This window comes from Mastacembelus armatus, chromosome 12, assembly GCF_900324485.2.
Source record: "Mastacembelus armatus chromosome 12, fMasArm1.2, whole genome shotgun sequence".
NCBI lineage: Eukaryota > Metazoa > Chordata > Actinopteri > Synbranchiformes > Mastacembelidae > Mastacembelus > Mastacembelus armatus.
In genome coordinates this window covers 5,267,322-5,286,622 of record NC_046644.1, presented here as the reverse complement: position 1 = coordinate 5,286,622, position 19,301 = coordinate 5,267,322, and the positions used below count along the sequence as shown (strand labels likewise).

General features: G+C 38.2%; 1 protein-coding gene across 2 annotated transcripts; it reads right to left on the bottom strand.

The window, feature by feature from the left end:
- Window positions 1-1,288: 1,288 nt before the first annotated feature.
- Window positions 1,289-18,480, bottom strand: pip5k1ba (phosphatidylinositol-4-phosphate 5-kinase, type I, beta a). Of its 2 annotated transcripts, XM_026298316.1 has the most exons (16): window positions 18,389-18,474; window positions 16,201-16,245; window positions 16,025-16,096; window positions 13,081-13,211; window positions 12,510-12,627; window positions 12,262-12,414; window positions 11,500-11,796; window positions 9,343-9,527; window positions 8,762-8,842; window positions 8,331-8,379; window positions 8,142-8,226; window positions 7,908-8,048; window positions 7,669-7,756; window positions 5,149-5,245; window positions 3,289-3,319; window positions 1,289-2,115 (listed from the first exon to the last, which is right to left on the bottom strand). In XM_026298316.1, the coding sequence occupies exons 3-15, from the start codon at window positions 16,094-16,096 to the stop codon at window positions 3,290-3,292; spliced, it is 1,527 nt and encodes a 508-aa protein (XP_026154101.1). In that variant the 5' UTR covers window positions 16,201-16,245; window positions 18,389-18,474; the 3' UTR covers window positions 1,289-2,115; window position 3,289. The 2 variants fall into 2 exon arrangements, with proteins under 2 accessions (XP_026154101.1, XP_026154102.1); XM_026298317.1 differs by lacking the exon at window positions 3,289-3,319 and having other exon boundaries at window positions 16,025-16,245; window positions 18,389-18,480.
- Window positions 18,481-19,301: the final 821 nt, after the last annotated feature.

Genomic DNA, 19,301 nt, shown 5'->3' with positions numbered 1-19,301 from the left:
TGTGTTGTGTGCAGAGCCTGCAGACCTACTGGAGTTTCACATGTGACTCCTTTGGGTGCGGAAGGTGGTGTCTTTCTCCTAGTCACGTGTTGTAACCTAAAGGTGACTCAGTTTTCTATGGACAAATACAACTTAGGGAAACCATGAGGTGATCAGAAAAGGCTCATTCATCACACTGGTTTAGTTAGTATTTCACTTAGGGCTGATAAGACGTCATTGGTTGAGGTCTTGGATGGATTAGGGGATTTTTCATTTTAAATAAAAGTTTTAAATCTTTTTGTCACTACAGTTTCTCAAGTTGTTCTCAACATCAATCTGAATAACAACGTAATTACTCATTGACTCAGCAGACATTTCTTCTGTTGTTAGCTGCTACGCATGTAGTTTACATATACATGGTATAAAAGCACAGAGAACTGGTTGAACCAGTTCAGGTAAGACTCTGGTATATCTGATCTTAGAAAACAGTAAATTAAAAGCTTTTAACCTCTACAATGTGTCATTGTCTGAATGAAACATGACTCAGTGCTGGGAGGCAAATAAACATCCTGTGAGCTTTGATCGTCACAGATGATAAGCAAAACAAATACTACAGTTACTCCTATAAAAAAATTTTCAGTACTAAAGGAAAATAAATTTCTTGCACTAATATTGCAAAGTTTTAGGCTTTACAAACCTAAATTCTCAACAAAAAGCCAGCCACACCAAAAATCACACTTGAAAACAGAGGATGTGTAAATGTACTGGTTATTTTCCACCTGTGCCAGATGGCTTCATCAAAGGCAGATTAATATTAATCCTCTACACCTGCAGTGGCAGACACAAAACAATAGTGTACAATAATTATTATGCTAACTTATGCTCGGATAAATTTAAATTTAATTTATACTGTTACAGGATGTGCAAAAAACATATTTTACAGTGATTTTGATTGTATTATTAGCAGTCAGACTGTGACCCAGAGAGATTTATTTTATCATAGTTTAACAGTATGTATTATTGGACAGGTCATACACCATCTACTATTGCCCCCTAGTCTATGACGGTATCATTGCTGCACCCCCTTGTGTCTATATGCAGTATGACAACTGATATGAGTTGATTTTTTTTTTTGACACCTACATAACTGATTTAGTTAAACTGCCATTTGCTGGTATTATAGGGCAATGACGACAGTTACACCTAGGAGTTGTCATTACGTGCCTGTAGAAATTTAATATGATACTGAAATGTTCTATGCTTGGGTGAACTATCTTAATTATAATTTTCAAGGGAGAATACAAGGAACAAAGTTGAAAATTTGTTTATTTCACAGATATAAGTATGAAGTGTTGTAACACAGTTGTAGGCCTATAAATCACATCAAAGCACTGACTTAGATTTTTTAAGGCAGGCAGACAGAAACAAGGCAGTCAGTGGTGATTGTGTAGGATTCAAAACAGTTTACAACAGGCACTGAAAAGTGACAGAAGAACACATGAAAAATGAATGACTGAAAACAGTATGAAAATATGTGAAAACCACATTTATGTTGGTTAGTTTACATATTGCAGTATGACATGGTAGTATTGCAGTAATTATGATATATGATTTTAACATGAAAGACTATAAACATTTTGTTATAAGTAACACAGGGCAGATGCTAAATTAATATGTATGAAAATATTCATGTACTGTTCTCTGAAAATTGGGATTTTATAGATTATATGTATATCTTGATGTATATGTCTTGAAGGACAAATTGACCGATTTCATCCAGAGAAACCCTACATAAATACATGATTTGAATATATAACAGAATTAAAATGTGTTGTAATACATTAAGTAACAAGGTAGTTTATTTCCTCAGGGATCCAGCCACTGAGGATCTGAATATTTATACAGAAAACAAGACATCCAAGAGGTGAGGACAAAAATAGAAACTGTTAGCACTGTTGTTAAAATTAGCAGCAAGGTGTACAACTAAAGAAGAAAAAACAACTTCATAGTGTTTAATAACAGTGGTTCACTGTAGGTTGTTGCCATGTTGACACTGTTGTCCCAATGCCATAGGATGGGCGGTCAAAGGTCAGAAGCAAAGTTGGCTGCAGTGGAGCTGTCACTTATTTCTTCTCACTATAAGACAAACAATGATTATTCCCACCTTTAGATAAGAAAAAGAAACAGTTGGTATTTGCATTCAAACTAATTAATAATAATTCAAACTTTTACAGCCTAGTAGGAGGGATGTTTGTTCACAAGTTTGCTCCCAGGGTCCCTTTCTCTCATAGTCCAGCCATGATTTTGGACAATTCTGTTTAATACAGACTCTACATACACTCTAAGATACACAACCTACTGTACTCATTCCTGGTGGTTGCATTGTTTTTGCATGATTTAGCAGCCCATTTGTATTTAAAGCAAAGAAAGTGGATTGTGTGTACATACAGTCACAGTTGGGTACAAGTGTAGAATAAGAGTATAGCATGCAAAGAATAAAGAGAGAAAATCCACACTAGAGTTCTGCCTCCAGACAAGTTACCAGACCTCAGGTCAGTTTTAAGGGTTCAGCTTTTTTTTTAGATGTTTGAATGAAATTCATTAATAAAATGTTCTACTTCTGTCTCAACTCTTTCACATGTTTGTGTCCACATATATCACATGTGGATATGTAGTGCCCAGTAGGACCCAATGCACTGCATTAGCCTGACAAGCAAATTTTCAATAATGCATGACACAAAAATATAGCTCTGGGTCTTCAGTCAGCTTCAGTTCTCATACTAGGTTGTATTAGTTGGGACTTTTTCCTCTACTCTGTCGCCTTGTGCTTGCTCATAAGGGATTTGTTGGGTTTTTTTGTTTTTTGTAAAGTGCCTTGAGATCATTGTATTGTGATTTGGCGCTATACAAATAAAACTGAATTGAATTGAATTGAATTTGAAGCCTGTGTAAAACCAGCCTGGACACTGAATGTCAAGCTCAAGAAAGTGATTATTTTTCAAATCAACTTTTGAGAGTGGGTTGAGTTGGTGTGTGGATATCATTTCCTTCGTCAGTTTATGTTACATTAATGCTGACCAGTTTCCAAAACACTGTGTAGCATTTAATTTTTTTTATGCACGTATCCTACCCTTCAGGCAGCAAATGGTTTCCATAGGCTGTCTGCCAAAGTGACTATCATACCTTCTGGTCAGTGCTGAGGCACAGCTTTGAGTCTAGATTGATATGTTAAATCTGCCCTACATTGCCACACAACAAAGAATGTAGTGTTGAAGCATGTTATGCATATTTATATGGTGATTTTCATACCTTATTGAAATGACTGAGAACAGGTGGCCGCCTAGATGGAAGAAAACAATCTTAGCATTCCAATATTTAAAACCCTAAGGTTAAAAACAGATGTGACATGCTGGTCAGCTATCTGTATAAACTGTATAATAAGGCTTCCTACAGAACCTGATCAGAACTGCTTAATGTGGGCCGAAGAGCAAACCTGTATGAGGATTTCAGGGTTATGTAAAAGAAGTGTTGTAGAAAAGGGGATTCATGGGGGTTTCTCAGGCTGACACATTTAGGGAGTGAGGGGGGAGACTTGGACACATAGACTGCCATAGACTGTGGACGTCACAGGATGGCAGTGGGACCTCAAGGGCCTAAGAGTAGCTACCACCACCAAAGAAGTATGTTCCAAGAAAATGTGAAAAAGTGCATGCTGGGAAAATGGCAAGTGATAAGCAGAGAAATGTAAACAATGTAAAGACCAGATCTGTAATGTTAGTCTATATGTTTCGCCTTCATTCATTCAGTGTGTTATGCTGAGCCCACACTGACTTATCATGACCCTTATGTTTTTGTTTTGTTCTTTTTCTTGCTGCCGACATTATCAGCAGAAACAGTGTCTTGCCCACAAGACAAGATCAGAAATAAGTAGACTAGTTTATGGATGTCATTTACTGCTTACCCTTTTGGATGTTTCAGTACAAACAACTGATCAACTCCAGCTGGGTTGACTGGATGAAACTGAGTGACTCTGAAAATGCAGAGACCCCCAGTGAACCCTAATTTTCTCACATACACTAGTTTAACAACCAATTAGGGCCACTTCAAATTACCAGAGAAGTTGTATAGAATGAGTTCGTAATTTTACAAAAAAAAAAGGTCATGTTACAAAAAACTTGTAACAGCTATCTCATTCTCAGCAGGTAGTAGGACACACCAGATGAATGAATATATGACAAGCTAGTATTAATGGTGTTAGGCTTTCTGAAATTTATTTTGAACAACACACAGAAGTGAATGTATGGCTTTTTTCTTAAAATATTAAGCAGCTGACTGCAGCTCCAATATGATGTTGTACATCAAGTGTTGGCAAAAAGACAGGAAGTCTGAATCTGTCCAGAGAATTAACAAAAATCAGCCAACAGGGTCAATTAAAACCCTCTAATGAATGTTATAACTTTTTTATTTAATACACACAAAAGTGAAGTGTAAAAATAAACTCTACATTAAAGCTTCATGGTGATTTCCTGGGGTCTTGCTACAGATTTCTTTTACCTTTGGACAGAGTCAGACTATCTAGGAACCCTGCATCCAGTCCATGTGCTAAACTGTGTAGTTGCTGGATATAGCTTAATATGTAATATGAATTGTATAGACCTTCTCATTTAACTGTGCAAGAAAATATATTTACCAAGCTATACTGACATGTAATGCTGAGCTAGATGTTACAGCCTTTGTGGCAATTATAGTGTCATTATTACTTACATTTTCTAACTATCTATCATATCTATCTATATAATCTGAAGCTAAACTCAGATTTACCTGCATTTTTTTACATGCTGGTCTATTTAATAACTAACTACATTTCACACTAAAGTTAGTATTTACCATAAGATCATTTATTAAACTAACAGCAATGTTAGTTGGGTTATTTATTGGATTTTAAAGAATAAGGTTGGTCGTATTCTATATTTTATTTTTGTGCCTGAGATGCTCACACAGGGTAGAAGCTGAGCATGAGAGCTGAACTAACCGTTTATTAGTTTGGATATTTTCATGGGATTTGTTGGCATAAAGTTAAATACAGAATAATTCCAGCCTTATCCTTTGAGACCCTGTGTAAGTGAAGACGCTTGGCATGCAGATTATCCAAAATAAAATAAATCATACCAAGTAGACGTCCAGATCACAGTCTGACTGGCTCCTGCTGAGGCTCAGCAGAGGATGGTCCAGAGCGACTGTCGAACTGGAGGCTCGTCGGTCTTCGCTGCACCATAGAAGTACAAACGAATAAAGTGTGAAGATGTCGATGAGCATACTAAATTTATGCTTTTTCCTTTGAACTTCACTTTTGATGACATTCATGATCTCACTCATGACTGACTCGTGGCATCAGCAAAGCTGCCTTCCCAAAATGACATACTGTGTGAAAAAGTGAGTCATATGAGCGTTTTTTGCTCACTGTGGATGAGGTGTGGTCAAGTGTACAGTGGGTACGGAAAGTATTCAGACCCCTTTAAATTTTTCACTCTGTGTCATTGCTGCCATTTGCCAAAATCAAAAAAGTTCATTTTATTTCTCATTAATGTACACTCAGCACCCCATCTTGACAGAAAAAAACAGAAATGTAGACATTTTTGCAAATTTATTAACAAAGAAAAACTGAAATATCACATGGTCATAAGTATTCAGACCCTTTGCAGTGACACTCATATTTAACTCACATGCTGTCCATTTCTTCTGATCCTCCTTGAGATGGTTCTGCTCCTTCATTGGAGTCCAGCTGTGTTTAATTAAACTGATTGGACTTGATTAGGAAAGGCACACACCTGTCTATATAAGACCTTACAGCTCACAGTGCATGTCAGAGCAAATGAGAATCATGAGGTCGAAGGAACTGCCCAAGGAGCTCAGAGACAGAATTGTGGCAAGGCACAGATCTGGCCAAGGTTACAAAAGAATTTCTGCAGCACTCAAGGTTCCTAAGAGCACAGTGGCCTCCATAATCCTCAAATGGAAAAAGTTTGGGACGACCAGAACTCTTCCTAGACCTGGCCGTCCAGCCAAACTGAGCAATTGTGGGAGAAGAGCCTTGGTGAGAGAGGTAAAGAAGAACCCAAAGATCACTGTGGCTGAGCTCCAGAGATGCTGTAGGGAGATGGGAGAAAGTTCCACAAAGTCAACCTCCACCAGTCGGGGCTTTATAGCAGAGTGGCCCGATGGAAGCTTCTCCTCAGTGCAAGACACATGAAAACCCTCATAGAGTTTGCCAAAAAACACATGAAGGACTCCCAGACCATGAGAAATAAGATTCTCTGGTCTGATGAGACCAAGATTGAACTTTTTGGCATTAATTCTAAGCGGTATGTGTGGAGAAAACCAGGCACTGCTCATCCCCTGTCCAATACAATCCCTACAGTGAAACATGGTGGTGGGAGCATCATGTTGTGGGGGTGTTTTTCAGCTGCAGGGACAGGACGACTGGTTGCAATTGAAGGAAAGATGAATGCGGCCAAGTACAGAGAGATCCTGGAAGAAAACCTCTTCCAGAGTGCTCAGGACCTCAGACTGGGCCGAAGGTTCACCTTTCAACAGGACAATGACCCTAAGCACACAGCTAAAATAACAAAGGAGTGGCTTCGGAACAACTCTGTGACCGTTCTTGACTGGCCCAGCCAGAGCCCTGACCTAAACCCAATTGAGCATCTCTGGAGAGACCTGAAAATGGCTCTCCACCAACGTTCACCATCCAACCTGACAGAACTGGAGAGGATCTGCAAGGAAGAATGGCAGAGGATCCCCAAATCCAGGTGTGGAAAACCTGTTGCATCATTCCCAAGAAGACTCATGGCTGTACTAGCTCAAAAGGGTGCTTCTACTCAATACTGAGCACAGGGTCTGAATACTTATGACCATGTGATATTTCAGTTTTTCTTTTTCAATAAATTTGCAAAAATGTCTACATTTCTGTTTTTTTCTGTCAAGATGGGGTGCTGAGTGTACATTAATGAGAAATAAAATGAACTTTTTTGATTTTGGCAAATGGCTGCAATGACACAAAGAGTGAAAAATTTGAAGGGGTCTGAATACTTTCTGTACCCACTGTATATAGCTAAAACATGGTTGATGATAAGTAGGTCCATTCTCAGACATTTTGTATGTCACAGTCAGTCACACTATTTCCTTTGCTTCTGAGAGATTAGTCATTCACACAAACACAGGAAGTCTTCTATCTTGAACATGAACATAGATCATATTTAAGGGTTTGCACATAACTCAATTTCATAGATTGTTTTTTTAAATACTACAAGAATAACAATGGAGCCCACATGTTTTAAAATCCCCTTATATGTATATTTTTGGAATACCTATCCACACTTACTGTGCAGATGGTCTTAAAATGTTATTCATGGCACAGATATTCATGGTGCCCACAGCATGAATACCAGCATGATGACATTTGTGGTTTTGTGGTGACATTCCCATCAGCCTCGGATTTACATTGTGCTTAGTTCTATTTTGCAAATGTTAGCATGTGAATATGGAAAACACCACCTAAAACATCAGTGTGCTAGTGCTGTGAGCATGTTACCATGCTGATGTTAGTGTTTGGCTTGAAGCTGGATGTGAACTGTTTTATAAATTCATAGAAAGGTCACTTGAAGACACGGAGGTGCACACATGCGCTACCTGTTTTCAAAATCTTCATCATTTTGAGTGGATGCAAAAGAAACAGCAGATTTTGGCAGGACATCTGGTTGTTTAGAGGAACTGCAAACTGTTGTAAGGAGAAGTTCATCAATCAGTGAATCAATTACAAAAAAAAGCAAAACATTCTTTTATATATGTAATTCTTGTATACGTATATATATATATATATATATATATATATATATATATATATATAAAATGTATTTCTTTTAACTTACAGGTTCCATCCAGGTTGTCCATGCTTTGGGCCTTCTTTTCCTCTTTGCTCTCCTCCTTTGGTGGAGACAGCACCTCCTGAGAGGCTGACTTTATTGCATAGAGAGAAAACCTCTTCCTCTTTGACGATGCTCCTCTTAAAGCTGCAACACACAAAGAGAGCTTATTTTAGAATTACTGTATTACTGTATATCCCGGATATGTCAAGATACAGTTGTGTTAACAAATTGACTTACGATGTGTCTTTTTGAATACAGTGGAGCTCATGAATTTCAGAAATCTATCTGCATAAAAACTGGGCCTGTGAACTGACACTGTGTCCTGAAAAGAAAAAAAAAAAAAACTGTATAAAACAGTATATATACACACACACACACACACGTGTGTATATACTGTATCATATCCTTATACATTACTGTACATACCCCATCATGCACAAGAGCTTTCCAGGAGTGTTCCACTTTCTTAATAAATCTGAAAATACCAATTAAAATTAAAAATGCATGTCACACATTATCTGTTTAATAATAGTAATCACACTAATCACATTTAGTGGATTCTACTGAAATATTATTTCACAAAGTCTATGGAGGTGCATAGAAGAGAAGAGTCCACTGAATAATTTTAGAATGTTCAGTAAATACATTTAAAAAAGTAAAACATAACTGTTCAAGAAACTGAACTTGTAGAAATAAACTGAATAATAATTTTAATTCCATAGGTGATCCTCTCTAGTTGTTTTAAACCGGGGTTGGGGATAGTTCAGGTTAGGGTACGTCTCCCCAAAATGGACACAAGTCAATGTAAAGCCCCACAGGGGATGAAAACAAATGCATGTGAGATACTATGTGCTCACCTGTAGGACTGAAGGATGTCAATGATTCCTAAAAAGATTAGCAGGGTCTCATCTTTATGTTTGGCAGGAATTCCACCCAATCTAAAAAAAAAAAAAAAAAAAAAAAAAAAAAGATGTTTAAATATATTTTAAAGCCTTTAATAAAGCAATGTGATGGTTATTAAAATTACTTTCTAATATACTTTTTTTTCTAATTTTGATGTAACTTTTAAAGCTGTAGCATGTATTTCAAGTTTTAAATTATTGCAACAGTATGTCATTTGGACTAGTTCAAACTTGTGTAACAAGAAAATAAGCAGAAGAAGGACTTCTAAAATAAAATGAGAAAAGAGCCAATTAGAAAAAAGGAGCAACACAGAGATGACTTATATAACCTTTAACAGAACAGACTATAAGATTTTAAAATAGATGTGTTTCTTTGAAACACCTTGAATTTGTTAGGGTGTAATTCTCTTTACACAATATAAACACTTCTGGTGACAGTGTACACTGGGGTAACTACAAAAAAATCTGAAACATGAAATCAAGCAGTGCAGGGAGATGAAAACTGAGGATTAGTGGTAGGAAAGTAGGAAACTTACGTGTCATCATCAGCCACTGGTTCAGGGTGCTTCACATTCCCTTGGATGGACTCGAGGGCAGTGGAGTAGAGGACTTTCTGCCCTTTCCTGCTGTCACATCGACTTCCTCTGCTCAGTGGCTTCCGGTCTAAAACATGAATCCCCAGCAGAAGACTGTAGTCCATGATCTTAAAGCTCTCCAGAACCTGATGATGATGAGAGACAGAACCTGAATATAAGTAACAGATTCAAAAAGTGATGAAACTGAAAATTCTTTTTAAAATAAGCCTTTGTAATAATCACAACATGGACAAACACACTGCATGTTGTGTGGGTGAGTTAATTTTTAACATGTCTACTTGCTGCAAATATCCATTTTGAACTGGTAAATTGTTAGCTATGTTAGCAGCTAATAGCACTTTGTACACAGGTGTTAGCATGCTAACATACTGAACCTGGTGAACGTGATAAACATGCATATTAATCAGTAGCATTGTTAGCATATTGTTAACCTGTTAGCATGTCTAGCTAGCAGGCAGCTTTCTTAATTAAAGTAAAAGTCAGAAAACAGCCAAACTATAAGATAATTACCCTATGGTAATATGAAAAGGCTCATACTGTCAGGAGTTGGTGCAGGAGTGGAGAAAAAGAGGTGATAGGACCCAAACGCTGGACAACAGAAGGGTTTATTAACTCTGGGACTCCAGGGGAGAAAACAAACTAAACAAACTAACAAACTAACAAAAATACAAGACACTAGGTAATCGGATGAAACGGAAACTAAGGAACAGCTCGGAGCTTCAAGGGCAAATACAATCAACAACTAATGCTTTGGCAGGGAACAAAGGAAGAGGGGAGGTATAAATAGGGGAAAACAGGTAATCAAACACAGGTGAAACTAATAAACACATAACTAACATAAAGCTGCCAGAGACCAGAACAAGAGGAAGCAGGAAGTCCACACAAAATAAAGGTCCTCTGGCAGGAAGTCCCAACGGGGACTCATGACACATACAATCATTATTTTGGGGTATTTGTTCACATTCTAGACTTTTGTGTAACTCTTACCCAGAGATATTACAATGTTTAATTTAATGATGTTTAATGTTAACATTAACATTAATGTAATACAAATGCATTTTTTTATTTTTTAACTACCACAGAAAACATTTGATTAAACAACATGTCCAAGTCTCCACACCAAAGCTCCAATCCACCTGACCAAACTCTGATGTTATGAATGAACCCCCATAAACAAAGAGGCCCTTACTTTTCGTTGTGTTACCTAATATACTAACTCAAAGCACACAAAGACCTAATAAAAGCACCTTACACACACACAGGCCAGTGTGTGCTCCATGTCCAGCTGCACAGGCTGATTACATGAGTCAGGTGCTTTGCTCTGCTGTTTGTTAATCTTACGTTAAGTGGCCACTGTTGGTTCACAATCAGAAAATAACAGGCAGGTTAATGAGGTCACAGTAACGGCTTGGGACTGAGCAACAGCGACATGGCTTATGGGCCGTCATGGTTGCATAATATTATCAAAGTTTCAAAGCTGTGTTGAGGAAAGACTTAAACCCACTCTGATTGGTCTTAATGCTGAAACAACACATTCATTCACTGATTGAGCAACCAGAAAATGTAATCAACAATTGTGACAAAATTTTGACACATAGGCTAATAAACTGATTAATTCCACCAATCAATCTCGATGGCTCTTGATTTATTTACAAGTAATATGATGTTAAAGGGAGTAGAGGGTTAGCTTAGCTTAAATTAAAGAGGAAACAGGAAAACAGCTAGCCCGACTGTATAATTTACTTATGAATCAAAACATTACATCCAGTTTTTTTAATCTCTACAACCATTAAAAAAAATGCCAATTTGACTTTTAAGAAAGGTCAAGTTCATTTTTAAAATATTCTACAAATTGTTTTGATGCCTTTAAATTATATATGTATTGACAGCATGTCTGAAAGAAGAGGTGAAGAGGGTTGGAATATATAAATATATATATATATATATATATATATATATATTCATATATAGCATGTTTGCTGAATACTGTCATATTTTAGTATTTTAGTATAACAGACATTCTCAGCTTTATATAACCCAGGAGACAACATCATGGTCTAATGTGTTAACATGTAAAAGATCTTGATGTGAACATACCCGACAGTCCCTCTGTAGAGTCTTCATCAGGGCGTTGTAGGTGTCTGGGTCAAAGTGCAAGCCTTCATGCATTTCCTGGAAGTCCAGGTCTTTGAACGTGGGTGAGGGCTTGGTGCGCTCTTTGCGTGAGGCGCGACGTTTATATGAGGAACCCTTCAGGTCGTACTTGTAGTGCATCTTAATAGCACGTGGCAGCACGTTGTTCATCACCACCACACGGATGGTGGCGCCTCCACACTGGATGCAGTAAAGGCCATAAAACTTGGGCAGCAATGTCCTTGGGTTCTGATTCAAATTCTACAAGAACAACAAAACAGAGTTTTTTTTTACAGTATTACATTACAATGAGACATCTGGCTCTCAAACACTTGTTATAAAATCAAACACAAAAGTTTAAATTATTTGCCAAACATGTTTAACACAGTTTTAGATGTTTGTAGGTTCATGAAAAAGAAACTGAAGCCAAACAAAACAACTTACGTGAATAATGCCAAATCAAATTCAAGGCCAAACAAAACAACTTACGTAAATAATGCCAAATCAAATTCAAGGCCAAACAAAACAACTTACGTAAATAATGCCAAAGAACATCTTGCATGGGAACATAGATATAAGCATGTGGGGGACACAATACATGTTTCTGCTGCCAATTTCACACTATTCTGCTGTTTCACAGTTGGCAGCAGTAAAACACAAAGACCGTGGTAACAGAATAAAACTATTAGAACTTAAACATGGACAGAAACAGTACAAAAAAATCACCATGTAATAACCAGGAAGCAGCTTCTGCAGGAACTCAGCCTCCTTAGGCTGCACAGTTTTAATGATGAACTCATCATCACTGGTGAGGTAGAACCAGGAGCTACTGGCACCGGGGTTGGACAGCTCGATCAGAGGCTCATTACAGATGGAGTACTGTCATTCAGAATAAAACAAAAGGTCAGTATGACAAAGTAATGCAAAAACTCTATGAGAGAGAATAATCTTCTGATAGATTTTTCACTACTAACCAGATAATCATCGGGTTTGATACCAAACAGCTCTCTGAAGTAGCGAAAGGCCAGTGGTGCATACGTTTTCAGACGGAAATCTGGGAAGTGATGAGCTGGAGTCAGGGTACTGCCCTCACTTGAGAAAAAAATGTATTACTTGGTTATTACTGTCTGACAAACATCAATGTACAATGCACAACAATAGCTGTTTCCTGCATGTGAGAGACATGTGACAATAAGAACAGATGTGTCCATGGTGTTCCCCACCTGTCACCCAGTCTCTATTGTTATTGGCTCATTGGCTCATTTTAAGCACTTGGATCAAGGAACATTTTGTGCTATGCAGCCTGGAACTTTAAACTTACAGTATCTCACTTAATCTACCATAAACACATTTTCTGAGGTCTGTGGAGTAAACCTCTTCCCTCCAACTGCAGTGGTGTTACTACAGAAATCTCAGACAGATCTCAAAACCTCACTACCAGAGGTAGGTGGGAAAAACATTGTTTTGTGTTTTGGATGGTCTGAAATCCACGTTCAATATGTGCCAAAGCTGGATGTGAAAAATAAAATGTGTGTAAATGAGTACCTAGGCAGGAAGACACTCTCTACCACAGAGAAGTCCTGCATGAGAACATCTCTGTCTGGTTTGGAGCTAAGGTTTCCCACAGCGTAACCGATGCCGAGCTGGATGGCTCCTTTGAGGGCAGCTGCTGTGGGCTAACAAACCAAAACAGGAAAAAAGGGGGAAAAACATATTTATTAAAAAGTGTAACCAATCAGTTCTTTTATGGCTCATTGCCATCATGTTCACCTAACAGTCTGAGCACGGTCTCAGCAGTCTGAGCATGATGAAAACAGCATACCTGTTAACACATACCACCTTAAACATCAGCATCAGCAACATCACCACTATGATTAAGCATGGCCTCACCAGCATTGCTGTGGAACATTCTAACACACAAATACTAATACTAGTAATAATAATTTATAAATAATATTTATAAATATTTAAAGGCACTTTTATTGCTTCATCCCTGGTATATACCAAAAATCAAAACTGCTGGGCCCATAGTAGAATATGGACTAATTATGCTATCCCTCAGTTACAGGACTGCTTCCACTCTACAGACTGGGATGTATTCAGAGACCAGGGATTACTAGGGATGACCAGGTGCAATCTATAGTGCCCCCTCTGCACCTCCAATGACTCTGTCCCAGTCTGAGCACCCATGAAATGAGACTCTGCCTAACCAACATTAACCCCAGAAAAGCAGCGGGACCAGATGGAGTGCTGGGCAATGTGCTTAAAGACTGCGGCCGAGCTGGCAGAGGTCTTCACTACCATCTACAACACTGTTCACATCATGGGTCTCAGCTTGCTTCAAGGCAGCCACAATTGTTCCTGTCCCCAAGCAATTATATGTGACAGGCCTAAATGACTCCAGGCTTGTGGCACTGACAGCCATTTCTGCCAAATGTCTCGAGTGGCTGGTTATGAAACACATCAAAAAGGTCTTACCACCTACTCTTGACCTGTACCAGTTTCCATACAGGGAGAACAGGTCAACAGGGGATGCAACTGCCATAGTGCTTCACACACTGTTGGAACACCTGATGTACAAAAACACTTATGCAACCCTGCTTCTTGTGGACTTCAGTTCGGCCTTTGACACAATCCTGCCAAACAGACTCCAAACAAAGCTGTTCAATGTTGGACTGAATACACCTTTATGTAATTGGACTATGGACTTTCTAATCATCCGCTGTTGTGTGTTTCAGAGTAGGTGAGTAACTCTCATCCACCATATCCATTAACACTGGAGTACCCCAGGGATGTGTGCTCAGTCCATTGCTCTACACACTGTACACACACGACTGTTCTCCATCCTATCCAACCAACTATATTATTAAGTTTGCAGATGACACAACTGTGCTTGGTCTTATAACCAACAATGACGAGACTGCATACAGGAAGGTCATTGAACTACTGACAGGGTGGTGTAAAAATCACACGCAAGCTCTAAACATCATGAAGACAAAGGAAATCATTGTGGACTTTCGTAAGTCTAGCCAGCCCAGTCAATCTCCACCACCTTATTCTCCACATTGAAAATAAGGTGGTGGAGAGGGTCACCAGCTTCAAGTTCCTGGGCCTGACTGTGTCGGAGGATCTGTCCTGGGGCAGTAACACTGCCTCAGCCATAGCAAAGGCCCAGCAGCGTCTCTTCTACTTAAGAAAACTTAGAAGAGCCAAAACTTCCCCACAGGCTCATGGTACCACTGTGTTATTGAGAGTGTGTTGACCTACAGACTGTTTGTGTGGTTCTCCAGCTGCACTGAAGCTGAGCAACAGGCGCTCCAGAGGGTGGTGAAAACAGCAGGCAAAATCATTGGGACCATCCTCCTGGAGATCTCCACTGTCTACACCTCCCACTGCTCGTGCAGTGCAAAACATCCTACAAGACCAGTTACACCAAGCACACCACCTGCTTCACCTGCTGCCCTGAGAGCAAAGATACAGGTCCATCCAGGCCAGAACCACCAGAATGGCCTGTACCCCCAGGCAGTGAGGCTGCTGAATGAACACCGCAGGTCCCCTCTCTCCATATCTTTATGGGACTGCACTTATAACCATGTATTGTATTTCTATTCCTTTTGATTGATGCTCTAATGTTATCTCATTGTTATTTATATATAAATTATTGAATCTGAATACTTTGCTTACAAACTGCAAAGTGCTACGCAAATTAAAAATAAAAGCAAGGTAAAATAAACAAATATGCATATTTACATATTAGCGCTAATAATTGCACAATAAAGAAACTAAGATATTTATGTTATTGGGACAATTTCTTACTACAAAATGAAGAGAGGTGAAATTTCTCTGTGAGCCAGAAAACAAAAGATGGACAAACTAATTGCTGTAACATAATACTGCTGAAACAGACAAAAACAGTTCAGCTGCAGTTATAATGTTTCTCTGTGGTTAGCTTAAACTGTAATTTTCATAATTTAATTTGTCAATTTTATGATACATTGGTCCATGAAACTTTTGATTCCTTTTTAATAACTTGATCCAGGAATTCAAAACTTATTTTTTACATTTCTGTAAAACTACTTTTTGGTCGTTAGGGTTCAATAGCTGCTTTTATTGTTTTTCCACCATGAATACAGTTCATAGTGATGCAAAACAATGTTCCCCCAGGAACCATGGTGCTACATAAAACGTACAAATTCTACAGCAATGTGTTTTGTATTTATGAATTAAATAACCTCAGGGTGGAAGAAAACAAATAACCCTACATGACAACACTGAGGAACATTTTTTAAACTCATCATAGTTGTGCAATATACAATTGAAAAGTTTCATTCAGATTATTATGCTCTGACAACTAACTTGCCTCAATAACTGTAGTATGTTATTTTTGTAATAGTGGGTTCATTGTTTTTTCAAAAAGGGTGTCTACTGGATGAGAGCTTTTACTCCTTTAAAAAATTAAACTTAATGATCATTTATGATGAATGCTTACCTTTTTATGATCCTTTGACATCTTAGAGGGTTTGGTTCCTCTTCCTACACTGTCAGTGGTGGGAGCTGACATCTTTTGCACAAGGAGAACTTGATTAGAAGGAAGCTGTGCTGCTCTTCCTCTAGCTGAGTTCCTCTTTTCCCCTCAGTGATGCACAAACTCACACAGTAATTTACCTTGAATGGGCTTTACTGAAACTGATTTTTCCAGGCACAGCGCTCCTGTAGATGAGGTGGATGGAAGAGGATTAATGCAATGTGTGGCATTTCCACTCATGTCAATGCAAAGCCCATGTAAACTGGTAAAAAAACAGCATTACTATGACCACCTACTGATATTACAACTAGAACCTCAGGGCTTAAAGCAATCTCTTCTACTCTCATGAACCTGGGGTACTGCTAATTTCTGAGGGACTTAGAGTGTCTGTGTGAGACTTTAGCTTCAGAAGCCCTCACAACAATCCTTGCTCCCAATTAAGAAGGATTGAAAAGTGATTACAGTAAATACCTCTATTTTATAACAGCATGCAAAGGTGACTCAGGCAATATGGCAACAGCAAAAATGAGCATAATAAATTTACTGTTCACCAAATAAGCATATAATTTCAAATGAAACCTTCTGTACTGTGGTTGAACCATCATCATCTACATTTTTGAAACACTGCTCCATTTTGGTTTGGCAAGTCACACTTTGATAATATTGAGTTTTGATCATATAAAGGCTCATCAGAGACCAAATCAGTGCCCACAACAGAGGTAGGATTGTAAAAAAAAAAAAGCAAAAATACTTATATCAATCATATATTTAATCATATATATCCACAGTTGAATGGCACAACTCAAACTTAAATGGCTAATGTAACTTATTATTAGTCTGTAAACAATAAAACAACAACAAAAAAACAAAAAAAACAAAACAGCTTGAACTACCCTGTAATGCCAAGTACAGCATATAGTATATTATATGATGCGCATTTACAGTAAAGTGGCAGTTGGCCCTGTTCACCTGGCTTCATGGTTAGTATGTAGAGTGGCCAGGCTGCCCTAGATATGCATGCAGCAATGATGCAAAGAGTGCTGTATAAAACATTACTATCAAAAACATTTCTTTAAGTTTAAGGTGAACTTGCAAACTCCAGCACATTTCCTAACAGACATGCCCGTGTTTATTTTAAGCTCTGCCTCAGGAAGTGGCATTGTGGTCTGACAGAATGAAATAAGGGTCATGACGAGAAAGCTTGTTTCTCAGTGATCTGCCTTGCAGCTCTCCAGGGTGTTTGCATATTTAAATCAGAGGCTGGGTTAATTATACGTAAGCACACTCTGTGTAGAGTGACAAAACAGCACAATGCTGGTAAAAACATGTTGGATTTAGATTTTGTAAGTGCATTAGTTTGTTTTCTGCATTGTTGGAGAGATTTGTCACAGCTTTTATTCTAAAATGAATTCTTTGTCAGCCATACTGATCAGTAACACTAATTATAAACCAGTTTGCTAATTAATAATAACTAAAATACAAATAAAAATACACTTCACCACAAATATCGAATAGGTTGTCTAATAAAAATAATCAATCACTTAATCTCCAACCTGTTAATACAGTTACAAATGCACTCAGTCTTTGATTGTTGGTCTTGTATTAAAACAAAACAAAAACATTCCATCCATCCATTATCTATAACCACTTATTCCTAACTAGGGTCACAGGGATCTGCTGGAGCCTATTCCAGCTCTCTTTGACCCTGGACAGGTCAGTTTTGTAGATATATTTATTGTGAACTGGTCTCTTAAGGTCTCTCCAAAGATGTCTGGGTACAGCAAGCAGGCTACTTAACCAGTCTATGATTTTCTTTAAATGGCTACAGTTGGCTGTAGTATTGTCAGTGGAGACCATTTACATGCCCTTATTATACAGCTAAAATTGGTAGCATCAATACTCTCAGTAGAACAGCTATTAGGAATCTCCCTGTAAAATACAGGACAGCTTAACAGCAGCACATGTACTTCAGGCTCAGAAGAACTAAGGTAAATATTTAAACCTGCACATGTCACGCAATCTGCTGCTCTTTTGAATACATGTAAATGACGAGAACCCCTTCCAGCTCATTGTCGACATTTTATTCTTTCTGCGACTGAACTGAAGAGTAGATGAGCAAATTTTCATCTTCTTCCTGAGCAACGCACACATGCACACACACAACCTACAGATTGTATCATTGTTATTACTTACAAAAAAGGACCAACAAGAACAAACCTGTAGCTAAAAACAACTCATACAGAAACAGAAATAAAAGTTGGATTCATTCTCTCTTCTGAATAAAGTTTGGCAGCAAGGAGATGAAATGAACACTCTCTGCCCTCTTACCTTAACAGGCATAGTCGTATAGAGACGATGGTGAAGGCAGGTCAGTGAAACAGATGACACACTGGTGATGGTTGATAGAAACTGACTGAGTGTGCTGAAAAGATCAGCAAAGTGCAGCAGCAACTGTTGAACAGCCTCACCACTTCCTCTCTCTGTATTTCTATCTCCGCCTACCTGTGGCATTATTCTACAGTCACACTGAACATTTCTACCTTTTCTTATTTGATACTTAATACTTAATACCAACAATATTCTTTTCATACAGTGATACTCATTAAATAGGAATTTGTTTATATAATCTACTTTTTCTATCTGTATCTGTATATCTATCTCTGCCTATGTGTCTGTCTACCTGCCTGTCTGTCTGTCTGCCTGTCTGTCTGCCTGTCCTGTCCTATCAGCCTTTATTCGAGTATCTGACTTTAGGACAATATGAGGTACCTTCTTAAGGGTTTGCATTTTAATACTACCTCTGGTTTACACTCTACTACGTTTATCTAACAGCTTGTCCTACAGGTTACTTTTCAGATCAAGCTTGGAAAAGAAGAGTAAAGTAGACGTTCCCAACCTTTTTGGCTTGCAGCCTCTTACAAAAAACACTATCCAGCTAGGGTGTCATGTCATGGTCCATATATGTGGATACTTTAAGCACATTTTACTGACAATAGTACTGTACTTTTACTTAAGAAAGATTTGAATGCAGGACTTTTAATTGTAATGGAGCTTTTTTACATTTTATTTATTATTTCCTTGGTACCTTTACAGGAAAAAAAATTTGTCAACCACAACGTTAAAACCACTTGCAGCGGAAGTCAGTGCCAAATCTGCAGTTGCACTAGCTGACTGTCATCAGCTGGCACATCACTGCCTCATTCACAAGCTGTGTGGCTACAAAAAGAAGCAGTCAAAGATC

Coding starts and splice junctions, on each gene's coding strand:
- pip5k1ba (XM_026298316.1), bottom strand. CDS start 16,096: ATGTCAGCTCCCACCACTGACAGTGTAGGAAGAGGAACCAAACCCTCT. Junction 12,415..12,509: donor TCAAACCCGATGATTATCTG/GTTAGTAGTGAA, acceptor TCTGAATGACAG/TACTCCATCTGTAATGAGCC. Junction 9,528..11,499: donor CTCTACAGAGGGACTGTCGG/GTATGTTCACAT, acceptor CATCATCATCAG/GTTCTGGAGAGCTTTAAGAT.